The 24,545-nt window shown below is 46.5% G+C and overlaps 1 protein-coding gene across 1 annotated transcript in view; it reads right to left on the minus strand.

The window, feature by feature from the left end:
• Nucleotides 1-397: 397 nt before the first annotated feature.
• Nucleotides 398-24,545, minus strand: part of Susd1 (sushi domain containing 1) — a 114,910-nt gene continuing 90,762 nt past the window's right edge. The window contains exons 13-17 of the mRNA XM_051156403.1: nt 18,622-18,718; nt 15,335-15,593; nt 11,429-11,468; nt 783-896; nt 398-492 (exon numbers count right to left, since the gene is read on the minus strand). Coding sequence (XP_051012360.1) covers nt 398-492; nt 783-896; nt 11,429-11,468; nt 15,335-15,593; nt 18,622-18,718 — 605 coding nt within the window. The remainder of the gene's footprint in view (nt 493-782; nt 897-11,428; nt 11,469-15,334; nt 15,594-18,621; nt 18,719-24,545) is intronic.

The following is a 24,545-nucleotide window of genomic DNA, read 5'->3' on the forward strand; positions in this document are numbered from 1 at the left end:
GCCTGAAACATTTATTCAAGTTTAAACATTTATTCAGTGTTCTTTCTCCAGTGACCTCCTTCATAAAGTCAAATTCTAGCCCAGACATAAGCCCATCTCATTACCTATGGCGAAAGAATAGATCCTGAACTAATTAGCAGAGGTGCCTAATGGAAGATGCCGAGGTTCCACATCCAGCATCCACAGGAACTGACTCTCAGAGTCCGTGGCTGGCGGTCAGTGTTACACTGGACATGAGTCTCAAGTTCATGGACATATAGCTGACCCAGAAAGCAGGAAACACATATACATCTCCCAAGTGTTTTCCTCTTGGAAGATTCCACAGAGACAGCTGCCATCTTGAATTCAGAACTGAGGCCGTGCTGGGATGGAGGAAGTTTCATGTCCACATGTGGGCTCAGGATGGGCGCCACACAGTAGAGGCACCTGGGACGCTGTCAGAACATCTGTCCGTCATCAAGTCAGTCTTGCCATGCAGTGCCCACCAGCCGTCTAGACACAGAGGGGAACAAAAGGCACAAACACTGCACACCCATTTGTGTCCTCACCGTGCGCCCCTGTCTGTCACATGTGTCCGACAGGGAAGCTGCACAGAAGATCAGCCTTCCTGCTGACCTGACTGATGGGGCACTCAACACTATCCCTGCTGCTCTCCCCTAGGGTCGGAGGGCATCCCTTCCTTCTTCCAGCTGCCGGGTCAGTCACACTGCCCACCTGCTGCCTGTGCCCTGACCCTCTTCGTGTGCAGGTGTTCCGCATGACTCCCACCCCAGCCTCCTCACCACTCCACAGCCTCACATACCACACTGCTGAGAAGGAGAGGAATGCAAGAATGGTCACGAAAGCCGCGGAGCCCAGGCCGACACCCACCATCTGCCGTGGCGTGAGTGACGAATCTGTGGGAAGAAACCACAGGATGAGCCCATGGCACACAGCCCCTCACGGCCCTCCCAGGATAGCCACATGTAACTGTGCACATTATGATTTAAGCCAGAGCTGGGCTTCATTTAGCCAAGAATCCCAAGAATGCCCACAGTGCCTCTGGGTCCCCAACCACTCCTGCAGATTCTAGGCCCCCCGGGAAACCACCATTTCAAAGTATTTCTAAGAAGAAAGCACAAAACCTAATCATATTAAAGTTACAAAGGAGACAACAAAAAACCAAAAACAACAACAACAACAAAAACCAAACTTGTGGACACACCAAAGCTACGCCACGTGATGCCTGCTGTGTGCAGGGCCTCCCTCGGGGGAGTTGCACTTGATAGATTTTTATGAGCCATTCATTTCCTTTTATGTGGAAGAAGTCATTCTGACATCATTTGAACTTGGGCCTCAAAAATGTTAGTCAGCTCCAGTGGTCACATACAGACACCTTTTTGTTGAGTGGAGTCGCCTCTGCTTACTGCATTATCAGCAGGATGGAACCACCACACTCTGCCCCACAGGCTTTCAAAGTCCATGTAAAAGTCCTTGGAGCACATGTTCTGCTTAGGGCACGTCACATGACAATTCCAGGGAGATGATCCCCAAGTACAAACTAAACTATATCCACGTTCATGGTGCACACTTGGGCCAGGATTGAATTCAAAGCCTCGTAGCATCAGCAAAGGCTCTGTATTTATTGGAAAACACTCATCAGTCTCTACGTGGCACCCGAGGTTGGCGGCACCTCACACGTGTTAACTCAGTCTCCTGTGGTCGTTGATCTTGAATGTCAGTGTGGGTGGACAGACACCCGGGCAATTAGGGCATGTCTGTGAGACAGGAGCGAGAGGGAAAAGCCACCCTGAACACAGGCCATCTAATAAGCTGGGGGCTTGGATAAACAGAAGCAGACGGGGGGGGGGGGGGGGCGGCTGCCTGGTTTGGGCTTGCTGTCGCTCTCTCTGCTTCCTGAATACCATGAGGTGAGCAGCCTCCTCCAGCACATGCTGTGCTGCCTCATGCAAGCCAGAGCAGCAGGGCTAGTTGACTGCAGACAGACACCCTGGCACTGCAAGCCCATATGAGCCTTTCACTCACGTAAGCTGTTTGTTCAATTACTGTGTTATCATGATGAAAAATTTACTCCAGCATCTCTCCTAATGAACATTTATAATGAGAATTAGTATTCTTCCCCATTCACAGGTAAAAGTCCCAGGCACGGAGGAATTAAGCATAGCTTAGAAGTCTTTGACCAATTTCAGAGCAATTTGGTTGCAGTGGAAACTCTGTGGAGTCCCAGGCACCCACAAGCACAGTCATGGAGCACACCACTTTAATAGTCAAGCAAAACTCACTGTCCCAAAAAGTGTTGTCACAAGACTTTCTAGAAAACCATGGATTGGCCAGGTATGTGGGATACACCTATAACCGGTCCCAGCACTTAGGAAGTCGAGGCGGGAGCACTGTGAGGCCAACTTAGGTTGCACATTAAGACATTATCTCAACTTGTTGTATTCAGAAGAAGAGGGCCTCAACATCTTAAGATGCTAAATTATCAAATAGAAAGAGGAATAGTGAAGAAACGGCAATTTACTCGTATTTCCAGACGTAAGGACAGTGGACTGTTAGCATAGCCAAGAATATGTTAGAATAAAATACAGTGCCCAGGGATCAAGCCAGCTCCATCAAGCCATTTCACAGCTTGGACACTGGAATGATGGTGTCCAGGTCTTTATCTCAGCACTGTCTCTCTCTTATCAGTGAGACTTCAAACCAGTTCGGCAGCCATTGTGTGTCTCAGTTTCCACACTGAGCGGTGCTCTCAGCCCATGGAAACTGTATCAACAGCTTCCACTTTCCAGGGTTACTGTGAGATATAATGACTTGCCACTCAGCACCAGCCCTGCAGTGAGTGGATCAGCCAATGTCAGCTACTATCAACTTTTGTTATCATTGTTTTGTAACTGTTTCAAGTAACTGAGTGAAATAAGAAATTACCTATATCTGGTAAGAAGAAAAAATGGCTAATTAGAATAAAATGATTTTGATCACTAAAGCTTATTTTATATGCCAAAATAAAATTCAGGTAGATTAAAGACCGAAATTGAAACATTAAAAAAAAAAAAAACTGGAAAATGTTGGTGAATATTTATACAATATTAAAGTGGGTGAGAATTTTCTCATTATATATTAAAGCACAAGCCTTATAGAGTTAACCACATTGGCAAGCATGCATTTTACACACACAACACTATCATTACCAAAGTTAAAAAGCACCACGTGCACAATTAATAAAGCTTTTCGTTTTGAAGAGAAAATGCCCTCCTTTAATCCCAGCACTTGGGAGGCAGAGGCAGGTGGATCTCTGTGAGTTCGAGGCCAGCGTGGTCTACAGAGTGAGTGCCAGGACAGCCAGGGCTACACAGAGAAACCTTGTCCCAAAACAAACAAAAACAATTGAGACAGAGACAGACAGAGAGACAGAGAGGGAGGAGAGAATACAGCGCCAGAGATTGGTTAGAGAGACGCTGGTATTCTCATGCCCTGAGTCCTTCACGCTATGAACCCTTCCCTTCCTCCAGTTCTTGTCATCAAATCTCCCCTTCTATTCCCCCATATGCTTCCTCCATACTTTAACCTTTGATGAATGAAAACACTGACCCGACAGAACATGGACTGGGGTCCTGGGTTAGCTATTCATTCATCGGGAGCTACTGGCTAGTTGATATCAGCTTTGCATCATTATCCGGCCCATTTCTAGACATTATCCGGCCCATTTCTACAGCTTTCATATTCCCCCACTCTGTCCACAGGGGTGCTGTTAACTGTTAGCAGAAATCAAAATATACTATTTTCTGCCCTCCTTCCTTGGCCAAGGAGTGAGTCTGTGTAAGGAGGAAAGGAGAGCCGCCTAAGAAGCCCCTCGGGCTCCACGCGGCCTCATTAGAAACACTGTCACCATGTCACCTGATGATCTCACCTGGCCTTGACTTCAAGCTGTCTTCAGGACACTTCAGTGGCATCTTCTTTGTACAAAGTACTCGTCTACTGTTCAGCCCTAGCCTTCTTGTCATCTGCAGTTGTCTGTCCATCTTATTTGAGAATTGTGTGCATCTTTTCTGATGTGTTTAATACAGGTGGGAAGATAATTGATACCTTTCACAATCCAAAAGGACAGAAGCAAAGTAGGATCCGAGGAAGCAGACCTTCCCAGACCATCTACCAGCAGCATTTACCTCAGCAGTGAGCCATGCTCTACCTTGCAGTAGATGTTAGTATTATAAAGTGACCTTTGACATTTACACTATGGAATACTACTCAGCTATTAAAAACAAGGAATTCCCGAAATTTGTGGACAAATGGGTTGAACTAGAAATGATCATAATGAGTGAGTTAACCCAGAAGCAGAAAGACTCAAATGGAATATAATCACTTATGACTGGACACTAGTCCAAGGGTCATGTACATGAAAGTCTTCACTTACCAGGAAGGTGGGACAGAGGGGAAGACTTCCTATTGGGATTCTAGGTGAGAGAAGCAAGGGAGAATGGGGAAATAGAAGGATCCAGAGGGTCCTAGAAACCTACAAGAAGAACATTATGATGGGCAGATCTGGGCCCAGGGGTCCTGCTCAAACTATGGCACCAGCCAAGGACAATACATGCAGTAAACTTCAAACCCCTACCCAGATCTAGCCAAGGGACAGGACATTCTCCACAGTTGAGTGGAGAGTGGGGACTGACTTTCACATGAACTCTGGTGCCCCATATTTGACCATGTCCCCTGGATGGGGAGACCTGGAGGCACTCAGAGGAAGGATAGCAGGCTACCAAGAAGAGACTTGATACCCTATGAGCATATACAAGGGGGAGGAGGCCCCCTCAGTCACAGACATAGGGGAGGGGAGTAAGGGGAAAGCGGGAGTGAGGGGAGGAATGGGAGGATACAAGGGATGAGATAACAATTTAGATGTAATATGAATAAATTAATAATAAAAGAACGATACCAATATCTAAAAAAAAAAAAAAAAAGTGACCTTTGGGGCCTGGCATGGTGATGCTCGCCTTTAATCCCAGCACTTGGGAGACAGCAGATCTCTGTGAGTTTGAGGCCAGCCTGGTCTACAAAGTGAGTCCTAGACAGCCAAAAAATAAAAAAAATTTAAAAAGTGGCCTTTAGGGCTGGTGAGCTGGGTGGCCCAGAGGTTAAGAGCACTTGCTGCTCTCCCAGAGGACTCGGATTCAATTCCCGGCATCTCTGTTAAGCAGCAGTTCACAACTCTAACACCAGCTCCAGAGGATCTGACACCCTCTTCTGGCCTCTGCGGGTACTGCACTCATAAGGTGCGCCCTCGCACAGACTCAGCCACACACACAAAAAGAAATAAGAAAAGTGACCTTTATTTATATTGCATAGTATAATTTGGACTTCGGCTGGCAGCATGATTTCTAGTTCTTGGCTACAGGTCTTTTGGTTCACTCAAAGTTCAAACTCAAACTCTACAGCAGCACTCAGAGGGTGTACCCACACACAGTTTCTTCCTCCAAGAATGCCTTGCTAATAAAATTTACAAGTGGCCAATTTGAATTACTGTTTTTTGGTCTGTTTGTTTTTTTTCTTTTTAATGGTCTTGCCCTTCTCTGGCTCCCCTCCCTTCCACGGTCTCATGCTGTGGGACCTTTACTTTTCCTTCTGAATCATCCGTAGAATATTCTCTTAGAAACTCAACTGAGTGACTCATGTGTTGTGTTAGTCATTCTTAGAGAAAGTAAATACATTTGAACCATAACCCTCCTCTCTACAGAAGCTCTGCCCAGGAGTAAGCGGGGCCTCTCTTTCATCTGTCACTGATAGAAAGACCACAGGTGCTGAAGAGAATTTAGGCCCTGTGACAACCTTGCCGACTTTCTCTGGGTATGGACAGTTGTTTTCAGAACTCGACACAAGTATGGTCACTTCCCAAAAGCAACTGTCGCCATCAAATGGTACAAATAATTAACACCATGACTCAGTGTGGCTGGGCACACATCCAGAGAGCACTGGCACATCAGCTTGAACCCAGAAGAACGAGAATAATGATTTAGTGTGTTTGGTTTCTCTTGGTTATTCTAGGGTCTTATTTGATGTCCCTGCACTGGGTGACACGGAAAAGGGGAGCAAAGCAGGAAATGCATTCAGAGCTAATAAATGTCTGATAAAAAGCAGCAACAATGCTGAGATCATCTGGTTGTAACTTTACACGTTGCTGTAAGTTACGTAGCTCACAGTTCTGCGGCTCCAGGTTCAGGTGCATTGTGAGGGGTTTCCTGCTCAGCCCCTGCACAGGGCTGGACTGAATGTGTTGAGTGGCCTGCCTTTGCTTCTAGGGCTCTGCGGAAGAAGCTGCTCCCATGCCCATCCCTACTGTCAGCTAAACTCAGTCCCTTGAAGTTACAGAACTATGGTTCTCACTTTTTTATGGTCTGTCAGCAAAGTCTGTCTCTAAGTTCCTGCAGGCCACCTGCACACCTTGCCAGGTGGCTTTTCAAAGCCAGCAGGAAACTTCCAGTGTCAAATCTGTGTCGTCCGTAGGATCTTCAATGTCCTTAGTCCCTGACCTGTAGACCCAAGTGCAAGGGCTGTGTGATAGGTCAGGCCTATGGGAATACTCTCCTTGCTGAAGACTACATCCTCAAAGCATGCCCTCCGCAGCATCACTGAGGACAGTTTTAAGTGAACAACCAGACCAAGGTGGGTGTACACCAGTGCTGTACACAGGGGCCAGTGATGTAAGAGACCACGTTACAACTCTATCTACCACAACTCTGAAGGCTTTTTAGTGAGAGTGAGAGAGAGAGAGAGAGTGTGTGTGTGTGTGTGTGTGTGTGTGTGTGTGTGTGTGAGAGAGAGAGAGAGAGAGAGAGAGAGAGAGAGAGAGAGAGAGAGAGAGAGAGAGAGAGAGAGAGAGATCCCCTAGTATCCATATCCCTAGGGGACTGGTTCCAGAAAACCTTCCCCTAAGAGACCAGAATTTTTTTTTTTAATATTAAAGTCTCACATAAAATGTGTTTGCATATAATCTATCCATAATCTCTTGTGTACTTTTGCTTTGTCTCTGGGTTAATTAGAATGGTGAAAACAACATAAACGCTATGCAATAACTGATATACTGTGTTGTTTTAGGAAAAATGACAAGGAAAGAAAGCCAGCCTATATTTGGCACAGCAGAGCCTTCAGCTGCCAGAATCCACAGATGTCCGGATACAGTCGGCTGACCCTGTATACCTGCACTTTCACCTTAAGTTGGTGTCTTGCAGACTTTCTCAGTTTACTTAATTTGACAAGTATTAAATCGGTGCTGCACTCCTCAGGAGGCTGGACTCAGCGGGACTGGAAGTGAGCATCGAACACAGGCCAGCAGTGGTGCAGTTTTCTTCAATATTCTCCCCATGTGTTCAAAACCTCATAGAAAAAGATCATTACCGGCCGCTCTGCAGTGTGAGAGACAGAACAGCTAAAGCAAAGGAGAGAGGAAGGCAGGCGCGGCCCTGAGGAGTTCTGAAAAGCTTGGGGTGGGGGAGGGTGTTTGGTTTCCACCTCCACTAGGTGGACTGCAGCAAGCAGCCAGTCAGTCCGGGGTGGGGGGGGGGGGGGGCGGCTGACGGGGCACCCAGGTGGGAGTAATCAAGTCACAGTGTGAGCAAAGACAGTAAAGAGAAAGTTAGAGACTATCTCGGACACCCACCTGAACGGAGAAAAATGAGAGATGTAATCAGAAGGTGTGTTGGTGTTAAACTGAGGCCTCGGAAGCAAGCCCTGGGCGAGCTGCCAAAGGAAATACTAAACTGAGTAGTGTGGCTCAGAAGTAAGTCAGGTGGGAGCAGGCTGGGATAAAGTGGGGAAACCTGAACTCCTGCAGTGGGCGAGGAACATCTGTCTGCACAGGAACAGAAATGGAAGCCAGTGCAACACGCAGGCTGAAAGAGAAACGAGGAGTCACCAGTGACTCAGTTTCGTTCTTATGCCTGGAGATCGGTCCCTGATTATAGCTTGCCATCCTCTCAGTGGCTCAGGAAATCACAGACTCACGGCACTTTGTGGCTGGAAGGAATCTCAGCCCCGGCAGAGGCGACTGAGGACTAGCCAAGTTAAATACCATTTCAAAGACACTGTCTGATCAGAGCCCGGCCAGAGGCCGGCGAGGAAGCTCAGGCCCCTGCATCAGACATCAAATACAATCCCCTGGCTGTAAAACTATCTCAGTGCTGGCGCTGTGAAAAGGTAAATACAAAACCCAGCACTGGACAGAAAAAGCCAGAATAGCGCCGAACACTGTGCACCGAGGACCGGAAATGACCTGGGGATGAACTTGGATCACAGTCCCCTCCAAATCACCTAGTGGGAGGCGTCCTAGTCAGGGTTTCTATTGCTGCAGGGAAACACCATGACCACAAAAGCACGGTAGGGAAGGAAGAGTGTGTTGGGCCTATACTTCACCATTGTAGTCCCTCACTGAAGGACACCAGGACAGGAACTCAAACAGGGCAGGAACCTGGAGGCAGGAAGTCATGCAGAGGCCATGGAGGGGTACTGCTTACTGGCATGTTCCCCATGGCTTGCTCAGCCTGCTTTCTTACAGAACCCAGGACTACCTACATAGGGATGGCCCCACCCACAATGGGCCAGGCCCTGCCACATCAATTACTAATTAAGAAAATGGTCTACAGGCTTGCCGACAGCCTGATCTTACGGAGGCATTTTCTCAATTGAAGCTCCCTCCTCTCCAAGGACTCCAGCTTGTGTCGCATTGACGTAGAACTAGCCAGCACAGCAGTCTTCGCTATTAGTTTGTTTGCTTGCTGTCATTTGGATTTTTTGAGACAGGGTCTCACTATGTAGCCTTGGCTGCCCCACAACTCACTATGTAGAACAGGCTGACCTCGAATTCAGAGATTCACTTGTCTCTGCCTCCTGAGTGTTCTAGGATTAAAGGTCCTCAACAATGACTCTTTTTGTTTTTGTTTTTGTTTTGTTTTTCGAGACAGGGTCTCTCTGTGAAGCCTTGGCTGTCCTGGACTCGATTTGTAGACCAGGCTGACCTTGAACTCACAGAGATCCGCCTGCCTCTGCCTCCCAAGTGCTGGGATTAAAGGCGTGTGCCACCACGCCCGGCTTCAGCAATGATTCTTAAGTTAAGAGGGAGAGAGAAAGACAACTACAAAAGCCACTCTCTGTTCAAAATTCTTCCTAGTCATCACAGAAGACCATTTACAGCCTTCCCTCTGGCGGTTTCTTCTGTCTGGTTTGAATTTTCCCCAATGTTGAGTAGTTTCTGGCATAGGGTAGATCCCAGAGGCTGCTGTCTGAAAGCTTGCACATTTTACTCACGTCTGTTTTCCTTGTAAGAACGCTGCTCTGTCCCTGGAGATTCAGAGAGTGGGGTGGCTAACGGTGTTTTGGATGTTGGGATGTATGACTGTTTCCTGTGCCCTTCATCAGACCCCTTCAGAAAAAGAGAGCTGGGCCATAGTCTACAATACAAGAAAGCTGGCAGATAACGCACCTGGCCCAGCTCCAAAATCAACTTTTCTACCCTGTTGAAGAAAGTTCGAGTGCAGATAACAAGACCGTAAGTAAGATGAAGAGAGAAGCAGACTGACAGAAGCCCGGTTCCCTCAGCCCTTCCTCCACATGCCCTGGTATGTCCGCTCTGTAACAGAGGTCCTTTGTAAAGTCCCTCCCTCCCCTGCAGCCCTGAAAGAAGCAGCGATTCCCTGCTTTCCCCCCAACAGCTATTGTCTCCTGCAGCTGGGCTCAGGGTAGGGGCGGGATGTAAGGAGTTACAGTGACAGTGTGGGCTGAGGGCAGCATTCCTCAGACTATGGTCAGGAAAAACTCCAGACTCAAAGGTTATAATTTTAACAAGGTATCTGGAATCAGCTACCAACGAATGGAATTCCTGGGAATCAATTCCACTGGCTGGCTGCCTATTGATTTAATTTTAAAACAAAAGTGGCAAACAAGGATCCATGACTACATGATTACTCAATCCCAAGGCAGCTTCCCCAGCCCATGGGATAACTCTGTCCATGCAAAGAGGAAGGTTTAAAATGAGTAGCACCCATCACCAAGAGCCAGCTGTGCAGCAAACCGAAGGACTGGTCCATCAGACAGACCCAAGTCAGGGATTCTGACTCATCACATGGTCCAGGTGGCCAGGACAGCCAAGGCTTTACCTATCCAGCAGGGGGTGGCCACTGTCAAGAGCAGTGCTGTTTGCTGGTTGATGTCATGCACTAAAGTTTGAGAGTGATTATATTTTCCATGCATCATAGGTTGCACATCTGGGTCCTGCCAAGAAGAATGTACAACTCCTGGATTCCCCGCCTTGGAGCTGGATGCAGCAACCAGCCTTTAAACTATGCTATTTTGTTCGGGGTTTTTGTTTTTTGTTTTTTGTTGTTTTTTTTTTTTTTCCCCTAGATGCAGGATAGTTCTATTTTGTTACTGAACTATTTTTATTAATATATTTTAATTATGCGTCATTTAATAGTGGAGACGATTCTGAGGATCTGTCAGTGGGTAATTCCTCATTCTTCAAATGTAACAGAATGCTCTTACACAAAATAACATAAATGGCTCTGTCTCTAGCTGACATAAACTTTTTTCCCCCTTTTAGACAGGGACTTGTTATGGATCTCAGGCTGACCTCAAACTCACCAACCTCCTGCCTTTGTCCCCTAAGTGCTGGGTTACAGGCATGTATGATCCATGCCAAGCTCTAGGAGGTACAATCTTTTGTGCCGTCCCCCATATTTATGGTCCACTACCAGACTTCGTTGTCATTACTGGTATGTGACAGTGGGTGTATGTGGGTATACATGGTGAACAGCCAAACAGCAGGGCTCAGGCTACTGTGGCTCGTATTTTGCGATGTAACGAGGCTTTTCAGCTAACCCTGATAAGAATCTTTCCCCCTTTTCAGTGCCATTGTAGTAGGATGAGGGCGCACACAGCTCTGCCCTCAACAAGCCAAAACCACAAAACCCAGCATAGACTAATCCCTATCTCAAACCCAGGATGACTCAGCCAATGGGAAGTCACTTAAGCTGGGAGGGAGGACTCTTCTAAACTTTGTCCCCACTGGAGTTACTCATCTGGGGTCTCTGGGGCCCATCTCTCCTATCATATGGCTACAGTAGGACAATAGTGAGGCTACTGACACCAGCACAACAGAGACAAGAGGCTGATAGCAAAGATGGTCCCTGCTCATGGCACCGAGGCCAAGTCAAGATGCCAGGTGCCACAGCTCTTTCCATGAGCTCCTATCTCTTCAGTTATGGCTTTGTGCTTAAATGTATCACACTCTATAGCACGAGAATGCCTATATTTTTCTGAAGATAGCTTAACATATATGTCTGTTGTCATCTATGACGGTATAAAACAAGTCCTCAATATAACATTAGTGCTACAGATTGAACATGGGAGAAGAACAGCATTCACAGGAAGAACACAGTTTTACCTTTCACCTCAGCCCAGATGGCACAGGAATATTTTCTTTCCTGGAAGGGAAACAGAAATCCATCTAAGCAGGAGACACAGGGCATCATCTTAAACAATATAGTACAGATTTTAAGGCCCTCTGACTCCCGGCCTTTCCATGCCCTCATTTGAACCAGAAAATCCTTAAAGTCCCACCTAGCTTTTATAAATGCGTGCATTTATGTTTTGTGTTGCTAGGGATTAAACTCATGACCTCATACACACTAGGCGAGTGCTTTACCACTGAGCCACAATCCTAACCCCACCTCTCACATCTTATAATTCATTCATATATCACCAATGTTCAAGGGGCTGGCACAGGGGACAGGTATAGGCCATCGCTTCTTTAGGTTTCCAAAAGATCTCAGAACGCTCACACCATAAGTAGACAAAAGAATGTCAGGAGCATCATTCCTGCACCAGCCCAGAGCAACTGGCTAGGACTGCCTGAGAATGATGCTCGAAAGTCTGAGATGGCACCTAAGTTCCACAAGAAGTAGTGATGTCTGTTGTGGGCAAGCAATGAGACGATGAGAGGCTCTGGCGTGCAATGACATTTTGTCTATCTGCATGAAACTTAACAACTCCAGTCACCTAAACGGGCTTTCAGGAAGAAGCAAGAGAGCCAGAAATTTACTGTAATGGGGTACCTCTTTAGGCTATTGTCCCTTAGTCCCTGTCACTAAGGATAATGGAGACTTTTGAGTGTGACCAAGGGTTTGGGACAGTCTCCCTAGGGGAAGAAGTTATAGAATGACCCCTTCAACCTTAACATGAGACTCTCTTTCTTTCTTTCTCTTTTTAAGATTTATTTATTTATTATTTATACAGTGTTCTGCCTGCATGAGTGTCTGCAGGCCAAGACTCTCTTTCAAGTGACACATTTGGGCATTCTGCTTATTGTTCTTAGAAAGTTTTCAAAAACATGTTTAAATGGAAAATTTTCTGGGGGTAAAGCTTTAGGTAACCACGGACTTTGAATATAATTAAATTTAGCCTTGAGGCTAAGTTTTGAAATTAGAAATGAAGAAATGTGTATGTCAAGATTGGAAGCAAAGGGCTGTCCGGTTGCAAGGTGGTTACCAAGGAAACGAAAAAAACGTCACAGCAGAGATACTGACAGGGTCCCAGGTAAAGAGGGAAGGTCACTGAGCTGGCGTGTCTGCATCAGATGTGCGGTTTTTTTGTTTGTTTGTTTGTTTTGTTTTGTTTTAACAGAACTCGCCTTGCAGTAGCTGGAGCAAGGAGGCAGGTTAAAAACAAGAGTAAGGATCTGGATAAGTGATGGACAGAGGAAAGATGGCAAACTATGGATGAGGCTGGTTTAAAAAGAAAAGAGGGAGTTTTTAAAACAGCATTAAGGTGATAGAACTGCACCAAGCTGATGGGAGAACAGACAAGGCAAGAAAGGGGGAGGGGACAAGTTATTTCCTGGTCATCTCCCTTAGCTACAGGGCATAATGGGGCTATTGATTAGGACAAATATAAGGGAGGAAAAAGAAAATGGAGACATTTGAAGACTTCTACTGTCAAAATATACTATGAAGAAGGATGGTACTAGGATAAAGACAGACGTGTAAGTCGATGAAGCATGCTATAGCATCCAGCAATGAATCTCGCGTATGTGTCAGATGCTTTTGAAAGAAGCATCTATAGTGGTCAACTCCATACAATCTTAAATCACCTAGAAAGAGAATCCTAATGAGGGGCCGTGTAGACCAGCTGTATGCAGGCACAACGGGAAGATACAGTTTGCTATGGGGGGCGCCATTCCCTGTATTTGGGTCCTGGACTACATAATAGTGAGTAAAGCGAGCTGAGCATTATGCTTTCATGCACACACTCTCTCTGCTCTTGACTGACTAGCTGCTTTGGGTTCCTACCCTGACACTCCCAAAATGATGCACTGTGACCTGGAATTATGAGCTGACTAAACTCCTTCTCCCTTAAAGTTGCTTTCTGTCAGGGTATTTTGTCATCACAGCACCTAGGCTGGAGACCAGAACAAGTGCAAAGATCCAATATGGATCAGACAAGTCGTGCTCACATGTTAAAAACAAGCAAACAAAACGGCTGGATGTTCACCTAATGCCAAATGTAAGAATTAACTCAAAATGAACCAAATACCCACAAGTAAGACTTAAAAACTACAAAATTCTTAAAAGCTAACACAAATGAGGTTTTATGTGTGTGTGCACCAAAGGACACTATTAACAGTAAAAACAAAAACAAACAAGCAAGGGAAAAAAACAAAACAAAAATACACATAAGAATGGAAGAAAACAGATCTAGCCAAGGGACAGAACATTCTCCACAGTTAAGTGGAGACTGGGGACTGACTTTCACACGAACTCTAGTGCCCCATATTTGGCCATGTCCCCTTGATGGGGAGGCCCGATGGCACTCAGAGGAAGGACAGCAGACTACCAAGAAGAGACTTGATACCCTGGCATCATATTCAGGGGGAGGAGGTCCCCCTCAGTCACAGTCATAGGGAAGGGGAATGGGGTGAAAGCAGGAGGGAGGGAGGAATGGGAGGATGCATGGGATGGGATAGAAAATGAGATGTAATATGAATTATTTTATTTTTCAATAAAAAATGTGTTAAAAAACCAAAGAGACAAGAAAGCAAACAAAAAACTTTTAAAAAAGGAATGGAAGAAAATATTTTTAACTTCATCTCATAAGAAATTAATGCCCAAATTATATAGAAAATTCCAAACAACAACAAAGAATCAAACAACTCATTTTGAAAATTAGGAACTGGCACGGTGGCACACGCCTGTAATCCCAGCACTCAGGAGACAAAGGCAGGCATAGCTCTGTGAGCTCGAGTTTCAGGACAGGAGGGCTACACAGAAAAACCCTGTCTCGAAAACAAAAATTAGTAAAGTACTTGAATAGACACTTGCCCTAAAGAAGAGACAGCCACCAAGTACATGTGAAAGATGCTGGACCCCATTAATCCTTAAAGAAATGCAAAGTACGAGCAGAGTGAGGTATCAATCACCAAGTCACCCCGCTCCCATCAGGGTGTCTATTACATTTAAATTTTGAGGTGATGGTATTCTGGGCTTTAACTTTGCAATTCTTGATTCCTATACTATTGTTACAAAGCAATCCTTCCTCTCTGCTACTGGGACAGCGTCTTAAGGAGTAAGCCTTGGTTTGCTCTCAGCATGCCAATTGTGCACCAGACTCCGGATTTAAGCAGAATTTAATTGATACCTGTTTTAAATAAGAACCTCCCAGTTGATGTAGCTACATACTGCTTCAAATGAATCAGTCAAGAGATGTTTTAGTACTCAAGTAATTTTCCTAGTTTCCAACCCATATGACTCAACACCAAATTTGGCTTGTCTAGCTCGATACATTTGCTAATTATTGAAAAGAAAAGAAAAAAAAGCACAGCTGGTAGAGGTGACGTTTTCCGCAGAGTGGGGTGGGGAAAATGGGGCCTATGACAAATAAGCCAGTGCTGACAATGTGTCTGCCACTCTCTCCTGCTCTCCTGGGAAATGAGAGACGGTGGCATCCTGGGAGGGTATAAAGGAAGCCACCACATCCGAATGTGCCTTTCCAATTCCGACTTCAGTGGCACCGTCTAACTGTGGTCCTCACGAAGCTGGAGAGGTGCTCAAAGCAGACCAGTCCCAAGGCAGATGCCGGAAGGCCCTTCAGGAGTGAGGGCGGGCAGTCACCCACAGAGATCTTACCCGCCCACCCTTTAAAAGTCAGCACTCACAAGGGAGCAGTCACAGAGTGTCTCTGTGGTTATTCCAAGTGGCATCCACCCATATACAGGAGAAAAGCAAATTCAAACAAATGAAATCTTAGTAGAAAAAAAAAAACCAAAGAGGTCACAACATCTTTCTTTAAGCCATACCTTATTCCATTCCCTTGTGATCCGTAAGAGAATGCAGTAATCACTTCCTGTTTTCAAAGGCGCATTGTAATATTCCCCATAGTACAGTCTGTCTCCAATAGATAACTCCAGTGTGTCATCTGGAACATCGCTGGCCAGGATTTCTGCAGCCACATATCCATCAGCAGGAGAGGCATTGCCAAAAAATGAAGTCATGCCTTCCAAATCACAAGAAAAGGTGCTTTGAGAGGACAAGGGAAGGACCAACACCTGATATGAACTGCAAGAGGAGGAGAAAGAGAAATTGGCAGGGGCCTCGGGGAAAAAAGAGATGTGCACATTATAAGGCTGGCTAGCCACTTGTTTGGAAGACTGTGTGTTCACGTCTGCTGAACGCATACTGTGCAATAAGCACTTGGGAGAGAAACACCGCTGGTCCACATGGGATTTTGTGTCTGGCAGTTTCAACAGTTGCGGATCTCCAAATTAACCTACAGGCAGATGACAAGTTAAATCCCAGCTTCACTAGGAGGCCAAGTACAGCCTCCCCGGGTGGGAGAGACTGGTGCATGCATCACTGCCTGGTGTCTGTCATATGGTTGATCTGACCAGTGGTGTGTCACATGGGCAAGAAAAGCCTGGCATGAGGAAGGGTTTAGAAGTCACATGAAGGCCACGCACCTACAACAGTGAATGTGCTAAGTCTGGAAAAAAAAAAAAAAGGCTCCAGACAGTCAGTCATGTGGTGACTTTAGACAGAAGTCATATGATTTACATTCCTCGAAGTTCAAGGGCTGACACCAAAATCTATGCCAAGCCAATGAGCGGTCAGGAGTGAAAAGTCACCATGAGTTAATCTGTGTTGACAAGTTCCTGGACAGGTAAAAATGACTTAGGGACCTGGTGAAAATGTCCCCTGAATGAGGGTAGGGAAACACACTAACAATCAGGTGTCATTTGGCTGAGTATTTAAGGAAGATTTACTCACCAAAGAGAAAACCATCCAGTGGGAAGTGAAGGAATGAAATGCGGTGATCAAATCGTGCCTCTCTTCCCTTCCATTCCTGCCTGCTCGGCCTTTATTTCTGGTATCATAAATGTAGGACTATCTCCTTATCTCTACCGAACTTGATAACAGGGGCAATGGTGGAGGGGCGCAGTTTTACGAGACTCCCTCTTGCATCTGCAGCTCCTTTCATATTTCTTGACCTATGGGCATCTCCCCACTAATGCTGGCTGAGCTGAATTTTCATTAAAGAAAAAAAAAAAATGCCCGGATCAGCACCAAATATAATTAGGGCAATTTCCAAAACTCATTAGATCACATAACTCTATTTTCCCACCAACTTTGTGCTTCCTGCTCCACATTCCTAAGGCCCCATTTCCTGCTCCCTAAAAGCACATGAATCACGAGGTTAATGAGAGGGGTGCTCTCCCCACTGTATTTGGAAAGACTCCAGCCACCTGCTATGCACCGGGCCGGCCATGTTTAGGTGGTCCTAGGGCCCTTGATACTCACAAAGCCTGATTAAATAAAACCTACCAGGTAACAGAGAGTCGCCAGCAGCATAAATAAACATGGACTGAGTTTCCGCTGCCTGTGGAGAACACCTGGGACAGCTCTTCTGGGGACTTGAAGGTATGGTGGCCATGGGCAAGAAGCCCCACAGTGACCGTAAAAACACTTCCAATCTGATTCCTCCTGTCAGGTAAGTGGTGATGGTGAAGCATAAGAGGCTCCCTCGCTCTCAGCTGCCCATTGTCCATCACAGGCACCGTCCACGGGGCAGGAAGCAGCCTCCTATTGCCCAGCAAATAGAGAAAGCCCCAGATCCCATGCCAAACCTACTGCATCGAAGTGTTCAGGACCAGACTTGGGAATGTTTGTTGCTGATAAAGTATGCCTACTGGTTCCCACTAGCCCCCAAGGGTGAGAGATTAGCCTCAAGGGAGGCCCTGGGACAGGTCTGGCCATCTTCCCGAGCTCTGTGTGCTCCATGCCAGGCTTCACACAAAAGACCAATGCAGACTCTGGCCTGGCAAAGCTGATGTGTCCAGGTCAAGCCAGACAGCCAGGCTAGGGAAACGGCTTCGCTCACCTCGTGGTAAACAGCCCGGGTCACATGAAGGAAGCAGTTGTATTGGACTGGAACCTGGCCACCCAACCAGTCTGCAGGGACTTTCCCCCACTGCCCTCCCTGGATGAATCACAGGTCTCCACTTCCTGTTTTGTAGGCACTGGCTGATCTACTGCCACCAGGGTAGTCCTTTGGCTTTCCTTTTTTTTTTTTTTTTTTTTTGCCTTACTCAATTATTTGGCTTAAGTATCACATCTGCTCTTATAAACTCGTCCAGGCAATGATGCCACAGCTTCTGTTTCCCTTGCAGCAACAGAATTACAATACTTTCCAGTAACTTACCAAGAATTAAGAAACAGAGCTGTTTGGGTAATGTCAGTGCCTGAAAAGACTTGAACCTACTCCAGAGCAAGAGCAGGGCAACTCTAAGCTCTATGTAACAAATGGATGCTCGCACAGCATCTCCAGGCTTGACTTTCCATGCTTTTTAGACTATCTCAGATTTATGTTTACTTTGATTGCACTGAAAGGGTCGTTACACTGAAGGGCCACGTAGGTCAGCCATGCACCGTGTAACTCCGTGACCTGGTGCTGTGGCTCCTATCTGCAGGCCAACGTTAACCTTCCTGCCTGAGAAGGGGACCGATTCAACTTCCCTAACCCTCACATGACCTTTGTAAATAAAATGCAAAACTGAGCGAAATGTAGTCCTCCAAGTGAGGTAAATTAATTCCACCCTAATGCCATCTGGAATCCCAGCAGCAGGTCACTAACTACCCGGTGTCTTGCCTGCAACTCATTATGTGGACAGATAAAAAGAATTCTCTAAATGGCCTTTCCAGAAACCACTACTCGCACACCTCAAGATCAGCCTGACATAAAGGGAGGCGCGTCCCAGTCTCTGGGAAATGAAACAATCCTTGTGACCCACCATCTCCTTAAAGGCTGTACCATGAGAAATGAATGCAAGGGGCACTGCCCAATGCTGTCGTCTAAGGTTTGTGACCACACGAACACTTAATGTCTTGAGCCATGCTGCCCAAATGCTTGTCTCTGGTTCCTTGTAAGGCTTTTCATTGGGAAGGATGCTACTGGGATGAAAAGCCCAGTATGTGCTCAAGAAAACAAAGCAAGAGGCCTTGTAGCATTGGCCCAACTACCCAAGTTCATCCACCCACAGAGAAGCCTTCTCTCTCACATAATGGGACCACAGGACAACTGTGTACTCACCTGATAGGTCCATCTATCTCCTTGGCTCTCCTCAGCCTGAAGCGTGGCAGAGGCCTTCCATACACAGAGAAGAACTCTACCTCTGGAAGTGGGGGCTCTGGAAACATTAGGGAGAAAAGATAGGGGTGGGGCAGGAGATCAGATGAAGTAAAAAACACAAAGGAAGTGGCCCTCCGCGATGCCAGGAAAGTTTCTAACCTAGAAAGTGAACTGTCCGCACATAGGAAGGGCAAATATAGAACAAGTTGACTTTTGTGAGACATTCAGGTCAGCCAACTTCATGGAACGAGTGGGCTCATGGTGGCCAAAAACAGAGGGGGCGTGGCAAGGAACTGAACTCATTGCTTTAAAGCTCAAAGGTTGTGTGGAGTGATAAAAAGCTGGAAACAGGTAATGGCGGTGGTTGTGCAATATGTTGAGTGCTCTAAAGCTAATAAAGCGTATGCTTTTAAATGGTTAATATTGTTACATTTCAGATTATATCAGGGTTTTTTTCCCCCACAATAAAAAGGAGCAATGAACATGGTTCAATACGCACGGGGAATGGGTTCTGGAGTTTTAATGTTTGCTAGACAAAGTGTTACTTGGTAGGTGTTATGGCTTAGAGATGGCTTAAGGGTGTCTCCCCAAAACTCCAGGCACTGGAAGCTTTGTTCCTAGAGTGATGACATAAGAGGCGGCAAGCCTTTTAGGTGCAGAGTCTAGTGGAAGGCCTAATTGGCCACTGAGGGCGATGCTACTGGGAGCGGCTGACGCTGGTTTCAAGGAGTGAGCTGGTTCCCAAACGTGGGCGTCTTAAAAGGAACAAGACTGGACGCACCCTGCTTGTGCTCATGGCCAATTCACCCGGACACATCCTTACACAATCCACTACGAAGCCATCTACCATGGAGCCATCACCAGGAGCCAAACTCATTAGCAACAGAAAGAGGCCTCATGTAGCACAGAAGAGCAACTCGTCAGATCTCTAGATCCTTTATAATCACAGTGTTTTGTATCACCCGCTCACTCCCTGCTTCCCAGCCCTTGGTAACCAGATTGCTCAGAGATTGTTCACTGGGGGAAAAAAAATACACTGACTAGTTGACCCCATGTCACTGGTAGGTGCATCCAGGGTGTCAGTGCACCAGATGCCAGTCTCCCTGTGGGCAATCTCAGAAGGACAAACGGGGTACTAGTCTTGCATACTGGATGTGTCCTGTCTGTGTCTCACCTTAACGGAGCTCACCAGCAAAGCCACCGAGTCAGCAACATGGATGGCCATGGTCATTTTCTCCCTCTCTTGTTGTTCCTACCTGGACCAATGCCATGGGAAGTCCCACCCTCTCCAAAGGACTATGAGAAGAGCTCCCATCTGCCTGTCTATCCACATAATTCCTGAGAAGGGGCTATGTTTGGCTGTTGTCCTCTTACGGTCTCACCTCCCCCCCCACCCACCCCCGCTTTTCCTTTTTCTTGTTCTTTTCAGAAAAGAAAAGAACCCAGGCATATATTCAACTTCTCCATAAATGGCGTTCAAAGTTTAAAGTGGGAGAGTCCAGGCAGCTTTATTTTATTTTCTTTATTTTCACCACCAACAAAACCACTAACCAGATCTTTAGCTCACTTTTTGTTTTATTTATGTTTTTTCAAGACAGGGTTTCCCTGTGTAGCCTTGGCTGTCCTGGAACTTACTCTGTAGACCAGGATGGCCTCGAACTCAGAGTTTTGCCTGCCTCTGCCTCCTGAGTGCTGGGACTGTGCGCCGCCACCACCCAGCCTCCTTCTCGCTCTCATGTTCTCCTCACTTAAGTTTTCCTATGCTCAGAGGTGGTACCAGTGTGATTAACACTCTTGACATCTGTACTTTTGACAACTTACAGATGAGGAAACTGAGGGTGTAAGTTCTTTGCCCGGGAGTCCACACCCTGTAGTAGAGGCAGGACGCAGACACACATACTCTGTTTGTCACCTTTCCCATTTACCCTGGGGTCTCTTAAATGTCTGGCTTCAACAAATCTGCCATTGGGTTTTTATATCTCCTTTCAGTGAATTATTAATATCCATTTTTAATACACTGAGTGAGGAAAGGCTTTATAACATGCCAACTCCGGGAAAATAATCCACTTTCACCATTATACTGTAGATTTCCTCTGTGTGAGCCACACTGGGGAGGACAAAGTTACGGTGCAGAAACAATCACCAATGTAGTGAGTGGGTGAAACCAGGGGCTCTGGCTTAAGTGGACTTTTGTCTCTAGCTGCCCATCTGTAAAACGGAAACAGGAACGACACCCACTTTTATCCTTAATCCACACACTGAAAAATGCAGTGCCCATAACGTTTGCTGTGTCTTCAACGGGCCAAGGCTGCTTTAGCTTCCTGACCTGATCAGCTAGCCATGGCTTGAAGAATGTCACCCAGGATGACACCAGTGTTCCTCATTTAAAGGTGACTGTCAGCCAAGGTGACTCGATGAGATTTGGTGAAGGGAAAAAAAAAAAAAAAAAAAAAAAACCTGTATCATTGACTAACCATGCCCACTGTGGTCAAGTTGGGGGGATTCAGGTGAAAGGTTCTGAGTTTCTCCTTCTTCATCCCTCCCCAAATTGGAAATAGAAATCCCACTGAGGTATCATGTCAGTTTAAATGCGTTAAACAATAGGTAGATTTAAGAAACCATTTTCTTGGCAGCTGCCCCTCCCCCTCCCGTACAGTTCCTATACGGCTGTCACTCTTGAGTCTCAAAACTCTATTCGGCCTACGTCCTAGAGACATGGATCCCCATGCCTGGGACTGATGGAGACAAGCAATCCTCTTAGCTCTGAGGGAAGATAGCCCCTCGTCCTTACTCTTGGAGTATAGCTGTAAGTACCACATAAGCCAGGAGTGTCCATCTTTCCAGGTCTGTGTAAAAGACCTCGGGCAAAGAGAAGGCAGAGCACCGAGTGAGAGCAACGGGACAGCCTATCTGTGGATGGTTCTTACCGAGCTCCCAGTGAGACCCCTTCCTGGACTTGCATCTGCAGTCCAGCACGTTCCACGGGCTTAGGTGGGGTTGAGTTGGTTCCTGTCATTTACGACCCAAAGAGCCTTGACTAATTTTAGAATGCAATCAGCCACCCCCATCTTCTGCTGAAGGGCAGAACACACAGCTGCCTGTGCGTTTGAGGGAGCTCTGGCACCAGGCCAGCAGCGGCTCTTAGGCATTCATATGAGAACTACAGCGAATCTAGGCATACCACCCCCACCCCACCCCCTCTCCCCCCCACCCCCACCCCCCAAACCCTGGCTCACAGGCTGAGTTCTGGCAATGGAGAGATGGAAGGTAGGAGGGAAAAAGCAGGCAGAAGTCAGATCTGAAGTTGAGGAAATAAGAAGATACTGAAAGAGTTAAAAGAAGATTTGGAATAAAAATACAACGTAAGAACAGAAGAAAGGGTGAACTGGGAAACAGCACAAGTCAGTAGTCTAGGTAAGAAATGCTTTCGGGATGAAGAAAGGCCGGCCCAAGAGACATCAGAGAGGTAGGGCAACATGGAAGGTAGAAAATGGAGGACCATGGGCCACCACTATGGCCACTGAATCAGCTATGGTGCCACTTGCCAGAGCTTGGAGAAAGTTTGGAAGCAGCTTACGTCTTCCACATCTCATAGCCCAGTAGACTGAGACTCGAGTGTGTTTGTGTGTGTGTGTGTGTGTGTGTGTGTGTGTGTGTGTGTGTGTGTGTATGTGTGTGTGTGTGTAACTGTCTAGAAGGAAGCTAGGCATTCACATTAAATCCAGAAGTGCTTCTGAAGTCACCAGACACAGAGACACAGATCACGTTTCTTGATGCTAAGACTTCTAGGGAGGGGACCCTCTTGAGGAGCAGGCCCTGCTTACAGGCCTTTGTGAGGGCCTTCCTTTCAAGAAGACCCCAGAGAGGTTTCACGATACACCTGAGAAAGATGGCTGCAGAAGTGATGGGGGAAAACAAAGCATCCTAGGCCATAGCAACCGTCTCGACCTGAGAAGTCTGCCCTTAGGCCAGAGTGCTGTCACCATGACACTGGTGCTCTGTAGTAATAGTAAATAATTGTCCCTCCTCTTGTGGTTCCTGTGATGCAGCCCAACAGGAGAAGCCAATCACATTTACCAGCCATCCCTCTCACGGTCTCTTCTCCAAGACAAAGAAGCCTAGCTGAGCTCCTCTCCTGACCACCCTTTCAATCCATCCAGTTGCTTTCCACCCTCACTCGCTTGGAGAAGGCACCAGTGTGGGGTGCAGCTTGAACTTGCAGCCCCAAAGGTGCCATCTGGCAGCCAGTCAACACGTGATTTCCAGGTAGCTTCCTGCCTTGCTTGCACAAGGCCTTCCCCGACTTGATGGGCTCCAGTCCACGCTCTGCACTTGTCTGAAATGTAAGAGGTGTGAACGGCAGCACGCTGACACTCAGCCTCCTTTCCTGCTCAGTCCTCTAGGGTGTTGATCTCCAGCTCCCAAGCTGCTGTCCTGGGCATATCTGCTCTCCTTCCCACGGCCTCTCTAACTGATGGAAACCACATCATACACAGCAAAGCAGAGCAAAACAAAACAGTCCTAGCTGGGGTAGGACATACAGTCCTTCGCCTCGGGTATATGAGGTAGAAACAGGAGCAGAGGCAGGCTTTCCACCCTTCAGAGGTTCCACTAACTTCAATGCTCTGCTGGAAGCAAACCACTAACGGGTACCAGGGTAATGTTAGCATGTGAAAAAAAAAAAAAGAACCAAAAACAAACAAAACAAAAAAACCCTGAAGGGTATAGAAAAGTAACGGCAACATAACAAACACAAACAGCCCAGGGACAAAGAGGGAAGAGCGCACAGTCCAGGAAAACCACAACCGAACAAGCTGAGAAAGGAACACAGGCGCTATTTCAAAAGGATTAAAGATCCAGGAAAAGCCGGGCGGGCGTGGTGGTGCATGCCTGTAATCCCAGCACTCTGGAGGCAGAGGCAAGCCGATCTCTGTGAGTTCAAGACCAGCCTGGTTTACAAAGCGAGTCCAGGATAGCGAAGGCTTCACAGAGAAACCCTGTCTCAAAAAACTTAAAAAAAAAAAAAATCCAGGAGAAGAAAATTCCCATGTAGATTCAGCTCCCTGTCATAAGCCCGAACACAGTCTAAATAAGCCCAGATTGTTGCAAAGACAAGAAATTACTAGAGAACAAAAGTTAGCCTAGATTTCAGAGATGGAGGGCATCTTTTCTTAGCATCATCTAAGACATCAGGAGAATGGGTTATGTGATACTGTCACGTATCTACTTATCTGGCTGGAGAGATGCTCATAGGAAATAGCCATTTCCCCATTGTTTGAGGGTCCAAGTTTGGGTCCCTGACACCCAAGTAAAAGCTAGGTGTGGCAGCCGATCTATAATCTCAGTGCTAGAGGATGAGGAGGGTGGATGACACAGATGGATCCCTGGAACTCCCAGGCTAGCAAATCTAGTCAGAATGCTGAACTCAACGTTCTGCCTAAAAGTAAGTAAATAAGGTCAAGTGCAATAGAGAAAGATATGCACTGACCTCTTACCTCCAAACTCACAGACATGCTCAAGTCTGTCACACACACACACACACACACACACACACACACACACACACACACACACCCATACGTATGTCAAAGTGTCTAAATGTCCAAAATAATAAAAAGAAAATTAAAGAATAAATTATCTTGGGGTGGGAAATGTATAATACATATCTAAAGATTAATACTGCTAAAACAAGCAAGCCACTAAATCAATAAAAGGAAATGCTATAAGTGCAACTTATTAAAATGTTTTCACCTAAAACTTACAGTGATGAATCTTTTAAAAGAAGTTTCACCTGTACCAAAAGTAAGCAGAGGCCCCAGTTTTTTGCTGTGAGCACAAGGGATTAAGTTAAAACCAGCTCTACTGCTGTGTGAAAGCCAGCACAG

Source organism: Acomys russatus, chromosome 2 (assembly GCF_903995435.1).
Source record: "Acomys russatus chromosome 2, mAcoRus1.1, whole genome shotgun sequence".
Taxonomy (NCBI): domain Eukaryota; kingdom Metazoa; phylum Chordata; class Mammalia; order Rodentia; family Muridae; genus Acomys; species Acomys russatus.